The sequence below is a fragment of the Convolutriloba macropyga genome, chromosome 8 (assembly GCF_964194025.1).
Source record: "Convolutriloba macropyga chromosome 8, txConMacr16.3, whole genome shotgun sequence".
Classification (NCBI taxonomy): Eukaryota; Metazoa; Xenacoelomorpha; order Acoela; family Convolutidae; genus Convolutriloba; species Convolutriloba macropyga.
The window spans coordinates 48,022,852-48,029,558 of NC_134475.1; the positions used below are offsets into that span (position 1 = coordinate 48,022,852).

General features: G+C 32.0%; 1 protein-coding gene across 1 annotated transcript in view; it reads right to left on the minus strand.

The window, feature by feature from the left end:
- The window catches only part of LOC142345082 (myoferlin-like), a 133,834-nt gene that overhangs the window by 116,930 nt on the left and 10,197 nt on the right, over positions 1-6,707 (minus strand). Inside the window, exons 4-5 of the mRNA XM_075397165.1 lie at positions 2,971-3,059; positions 2,418-2,523 (exon numbers count right to left, since the gene is read on the minus strand). Of these exons, the coding sequence (XP_075253280.1) occupies positions 2,418-2,523; positions 2,971-3,059 (195 nt within the window). The remainder of the gene's footprint in view (positions 1-2,417; positions 2,524-2,970; positions 3,060-6,707) is intronic.

A 6,707-nucleotide genomic window follows, 5' to 3' on the forward strand; every position in this document is an offset into this window, starting at 1 on the left:
TTGAAGAAGTTTGTTTTTTGAGACAGTTTCAGAGAGACAGAGGATTGAACTTCCAACCTTTGGCGCGAGCAACATTAAACTAAATACCAACCCGGGCTGTCTATCCGGTACTTTTCTCAAACATGCAAAATTAAGGCAAGGTACACCAGATAGGACGACTCTGCAAAACAATTAACAAAATTGTCTATGTAGATTGCCCTTTTTTCCTAAATCTAATGAGATTGAACTTTATTTCAGACTGGATCTGAAAACGTTCTGTAATTAGATGAAAACTGGAGATGCATAAGTGTTTGCGGAAAAATAGATTGTTAATTTTTGTAGTGCGTGTTTTTAAATTGACAACCAAATTTAGCTTCCGGAACTGTTTTGTTGTTAGATAATTTGTTTCCGGCTTCTGTGGATTAAAAACGTCTTGCAAGCCAGGTACAAGACCAGAGATAATTCCAAAAGGCACAATCTCAATTGAAAAAGTCGCAAAAAATTTTTGTAAAACAAATATGATTGCCCTTTTGTTGATTTACTGTTGCATGAAAAACCAACATGCCAATTAACTTGCCCCAACGAAAAATTTCCCGGTGAGTCTGCTTACGTTTCAATGGGAGGTCAGAATTTAGAATTATTTTGCATCCTTTTCAAATTTAATTTTGAATTAATTCATTTTTTATATTGAATGAACGGAACAAGACAGACTTTTAGACAAAATTTGCACCAAGAACCCTCCTTAGGTCTTAGTTGAGCTTTGTGGCAAAAAGGAATTTTCATTTACTTCATAGTTGCCCCTATTTGACATTGCTGGGATTTTCGCTGCATAAAAGTGAGAGTGACAAGATTTTTCAATTTTCTGATATCACGAACCCTTTTAAAGAAGTAAAACAGATAAATCAGTTGGAAAAAACGATTTCAATGCGGACCTTCCTGCATTTATGTCGGAAAAGGCTTTTTTAATGTAATTTTAGATTAAAAGACAGTGTTTCATTTCTTAAACAGTAAATGATAATTAAATTAACAAATTTTTTTTTTGAATACCCCTCTCCTGCCAAACATTTAGAAGAATTGTGAAATAGATGATCCTTTTTATTAAATCGAATTCAATCTAATGGAATTTAATATGAATAAGATAAGATCTGAAAACGTTCAGTAAACAGGAAAAAATTGGAGATGCAAAGGTGTTTCCGCAAAATTGATAGTTATTTTTTGTAGTGCGTGTTTTTAAATCGACAACGAAATTTTTCTTCCGGAATTGTATTGATGTTATACTATTTATTTCCAAATTCTGTTAAATAAAAACGTCCTGCACTCCAGATACAAGCCCAGAGAAAATTCAAAAAAGCACAATCTCAAATAAAAGGGTCGCAAAAATTTTTTGTTAACCAAACAAAGCAGATTTCTCGAATTTCTTTTATTCGAACCCTTTTAAAATCTATGGAAAAAACATTTTCAATGCTCTTCTCCATGCATTTATCTCGGAAAAGCTTTTTCGAAAACGTTATTTTAGATTTAAGACACTGTTTCATTTCTTAAACAGTAAACGACAAATAAATTAATAATTGTTTTATGAATACCCCTCTCCTGAACTATGAAATAGTATTTATCCCAAAAAATTGTGGAGTTCTTGTTTGAAAAAGCATATTGGAATTCTAAAGATGCACAGTTGTGGTGCTTTTTATTAAAACGCAAGACAAGAAACCTCGAGGCCCAGAGTTTTCTTAATTAAATTACTTGCTTCAGGTATTTTGTTGAATAATGGTGTTTAAGATCGCATTAAAATTAAGTCTCATTTTTATAAGACAAATGTATGCTTCTTCTCGAACTTCAATAATGGTTTTTTCAACGCTTTAATTTCATTTGGTTCCAGTCATTTTCCAAGAACCAGTCGTTCTTAATCAACAGTTAGTTTCATTATTACTTGGAAGTAGTTTTGCTCCAAAAAGTGCTTCCCCTCTTTTATGGGTTCTGGATATTTTTCGCTAAGATCTTATAGACCTGCTTCGTTGAGATGTCACGGTTATATTCTCATTGCGATTTCATTGTGCTGGGTTGGATTTGATTGCCTCCACAAAACATCAAATTTTAAATTTACAAGTTTTAAATTAGATAATTTCAGTGATAAATTTGAGATTTTGAAAATATAATATATTCGTTTGAGTATTGTATAATCCACAGGTCACGTACGTCAATTAGGCTAGAAGCCTATTTTCAGACGCCGTTCAAGATTTTCAAAAAGGGTGGCTCAATTACAAGAATGTTTTTTTTTCTCCTTCCTTTCTTTCTCTAAAAAAACCTAGAGAAAAACGATGCGAAAAATGATAAAACTAACAACGAGAAAACTGTTGTTAGGTTTCATGTACTCCAACTATTCAGTAAAATTCTTATTATCATTTGCAAGATTGTAACCAATGAAAGTGTGATCGATGTACCTCAATTTTCCTCTTGTTGCTGTCGAGAAGAGTCAAATTCATCTCTGCTTGTCCTGATTGGCTTCGCACCACTTCACGCAAAGATATATTCCCAGTGCCCAGCAGCCTATGCAACAAAATACACCTCAAACATCGAGGAAACCAAAATTCTAAATCATTCACACAAGTTTTTGGGCATTTCTGTAATTATTAATGCCAAGTAAATTAAGCAAAGTATAATTCTAACAGAATAATTGGACATTCTGATTGCAATTTTTGGGTCATAGATGTTCTAATACAAATTTTGGGGGCTGGATTGTTTTTTTTCCTTCTTGGGAGTATCGCTTTACTCTCAAATTATTATTTGTGCACATAATTTCATAACTACCATTTTTGCTACACGCTCCAGATCATAATTTTACTGTACTTCCTGATTTAAATCTTGCAGGAGTTATGCCCTCTCGGAGCTCACAGAATACGCCTTGCATAACCCTTGGGTTTCCTCCCAGAAAATAGGCTCACTTAAATCATAGAATTCCAAACAGCTGTTTACTGAATTGTCTTTTGTTTTTACCTGTTTCGTCCCACTTTCTCATAATCTTTCACTTCAAACTCAATTGAAGCGCTCTGCTCGAGGGGTTTGTCCAATTCCCACATTAGTTTCTGAAATCGAAAAATGAAACAGTGAAAAATTTTTGATTTTTTTTAATGTACAACTTTGAGTTCATTTGAAGAATACACGTTTGTACTTTTGTGCTCAGAAAAAGTGAGATTTAACCAAAATGTTAACAGTGTAATCACAGTAACATATTCAAGTCCTCTGCTGATACTATTGTTCATGCGAAAGTCTCTCCTTAAAAAATGAGATGATAGTTTAAACTTTTTCTTGCCATCTACAATATCTCAAAAGAAAAATTTTAGGAAAAAAACTTGAGAATTTCAAACTTCCCTAACAGAGATATTTTCGAGACAGATTAAATTTCATTATTTAGCTTACAGAATGTATTTCGTCTTATTGCAAATGAAAGTAAGATCGTTGAGAATGAAAAAAGATTTTTTTGTATTCGCTCGGACACATCATCATAACAAATTACAGAATTGACAAAAGTTTTTCCTCGCAGTTGATAATTGATTCTTAGATTTTAAAAACTTTGCTTCCTCTAATAATCTAATTAAACAGAAAGCTTAAACTAATTTCAATTAAAAATTATTTTGTTGAGAACATCAAAGTGTACCCGTGTTTCTTTTCCGTAAAGTGTCAAAAAATCGAGTCACAAGGAAGCCTTTAATGAAAATCATGTTAACAATCCTTTGTGAGAAGTTTCGAATGAAAAACTTGAAAACTGCATGAGATCATTAAGATCATTAAGACAAATTGAATTGCAAGCGGGGCATTTCCATGCCTGTTAAAAGTTCCTTATAATTAATTTTTCTTTCGTTACCATAATTAAGATTTTTGAGGGAAAAGAACAGATGAAAGCTGTTGAAACTGACAATATGTGACAAACAAGGCGGCTCGGTAATGTGCAATGGCACATAAGGTTCCGACCCCGCCCATCCACAATTTTGTGGATGGGCGACCAAATGAGGAACAGATAGAAAAACCCAAAAATTATTTTTTGCGAATCCCAAAAAAGCCCAAGTCTTTTTCAAAAAATTCTGTATGAACGATAAGATAACCTCCAAAACAAATAACTCAGTGGAGTAAAAATTGATGCATTAGATTGCTGTAATATGTCAATATTAAGAAAGCGGGTCAAAACGAACAGCAAAATCAAACAACAACAACAACAAACATTAATTATATCAAAAAATTTATGTCCCTCTTAAAAACTAAATTTAATAACAAAGTCAGCATACCGTCAGATAAACCTGAAACTAACCAAAAATAACTTAAAAATCACCAGAAAACATATGCGACCAGTCCATAGAAAGGTTGGGTAACAATTATACAAAAAAGAACAAAAACAGAAAAGTAAAAAAAATTAACTTATTTTTTTGAAACAATTAACTTCAAAGTAATAAATACCATTAGGAATAAATTAATATTACCACAAATTTGCGATTACCACTGCTTCTATAGAAGGGCATTAGGACCTGACCTTATTCATTTTATAGAGCGGCTAAAAAGAACAACAAAGAACAAACAAAATTTAAATTGAAACTTGCCAGAAAACGCTGTCAAAACCGTCAAGCCAAATTTTGGCACTCAAAATATATTTGATTGCGCCTTCTTTAAACAGCTATAATGTAGTACGTGGCCATTCATTAGTAAGACTAGGTAACAAGTAGACAAAAAAGCGGAGTGCTAAAGTATGTAATACTTTTAATTTTTTTTTCGAAACAAAATTACATTCAATGTCATGAAAGGCATTAATTACAAAAAGAGCTATTTAAATATCGTCGTTTTTTCATGAAAAAGAAACCCTCGAGACCTGTAATTATCCAGAATATTTCTTGCATCTACAAAAAGAACGTCAAATATGACAAAAATCAAATTAATTTAATTTTTTTTTGTGAAAAAGCGGTGTCGAAGCCAGTAAGGTCATAACAAAATCTTTAAAAAAAAGATTTTTGGACACTAATCCCTTTTATTCCCTTGACACCCATAATGTCATATTTGACCTGTAATCAACTAACGAGATTAGGTAACAAAAAGAAACATAAAAAGAACAAAATTGCGAAGTTAAAAAAGTTATTTTTTAATTTTGGAAAACGATGGGTTTGAAAGTCATAAAAGCCATCAGCTATCTGCTAATATCAGAATATCGGTTTTTCTATTCTTCCATGAAAAGCCAATGAAAGCTATCACTAAACAGGAAATTTCATACGACCGAAACGACAAAGTATAAATGACAGTTAAGACAAAATTAAAAAATTCAATTGATTTCTTCAAGAAAGAGGCGTCGAGGCCATTAAAACGATGATTTATATCTTTCAAGATTTTAATATGTTCAATTGTGTTTTAATTTGAATGCTAATAAGGTGACATGAGAACTGTCAATAATGTGATAATGTGACAAAATTAGAAAACATGAAAAACTGGCAAATATCAAAACAAACAAAAATTTAAAATCTTGTAGTATCAAAGCCAGAAAACAATAATTTCAGGCTTAAAACTGCAACCGAGAATAAATGTTAACTCAGTAGAAAGAAGAAGCAGTCTTTTTTGCTGACACTAAGCTGGAAGTTGAACAAATTAAGAAAAAAATAGAGGAAAAGTTAATTAAGCCATTATTTATTGAAAAGTCAATTATTTTTTAAAAAAAACGACCATAAACTTTCAATTAAAAAACTAAATGAATTAGCCTGGAGCTGTTTCGCAAGCGAATTGGTTGGACCTATCACTCCTGAGCTTTGATTTGATATGTTCTGTTCTTTATTATTAAATAAAGTCTTTTTTTAAAAAAAAAAGACCGACTGATTACAACCCGATTTTTTTTGGATTGTAACAGTCCAAGAATGGCCCAAAACTACCCCTGTTAATACTTATTGTCCGTTAAGAACAATTGATTTTTCAATGTTGTAGATATAGATAATTTCTGAGTTGAAACTCAAAATAAATTTTGCTTTTTTGATAATCAACGAGTAAAGTTAGCAAAAAACGGCAAAGTTTTAACTACAAGGCACTCTCTGCGGACTCTGAAGTAGAAATAGCCCCCCTCTGAGTCTACAAAGATTGTATGAGTGTTGTTTGGGGGTGTACTGTAGGCAAATTTAATCAAAGTGGACTAAAGTAGCTTATTTCGTGCTGTTGTTGATGAAACAGGCTAAATTTTGAAATGTTTATCCAGATTTTTTGACCAAAAAATTAAATCAAAACAATCAAAAATGCTTGTTCGTCTTCAAAAATGAAATCAACGACACTATTCTTAAAAATTATAACAAATTTTAGCAAAATTGACGAAAATTTAGGCAAAAATTCCGGAAAATGTGAATAAAAACAACGTGAATTCACTCTTCTTTTCTCAGAAGTTTAAGCCTCGATAACTCCCTGTAGAAAACGAAAATTAAAAAAATCTTTTTAATTCCATATTCTACGCTGGACGAGCTTTCTAATGATACCAGTCTCAACTCTCTACGATGAATATATCGAGCGGCGAAAATTCACTGAACAAAAAAAAAAAAAACCCAGTTGAGTATATAGTTCCTCCCCCCTCAAGAGGGTCGGAACAATAAATGGTTTGTTTTTACATTTTCACTTGAACGATTAGTTTTTTGTCCTGAAGGAAATCTGACTAATGGTGTAGTGGAACTTAAAGTAATCTTTTGTTGTTGTTGGAACAATTTCATTTACACACACAAACACAC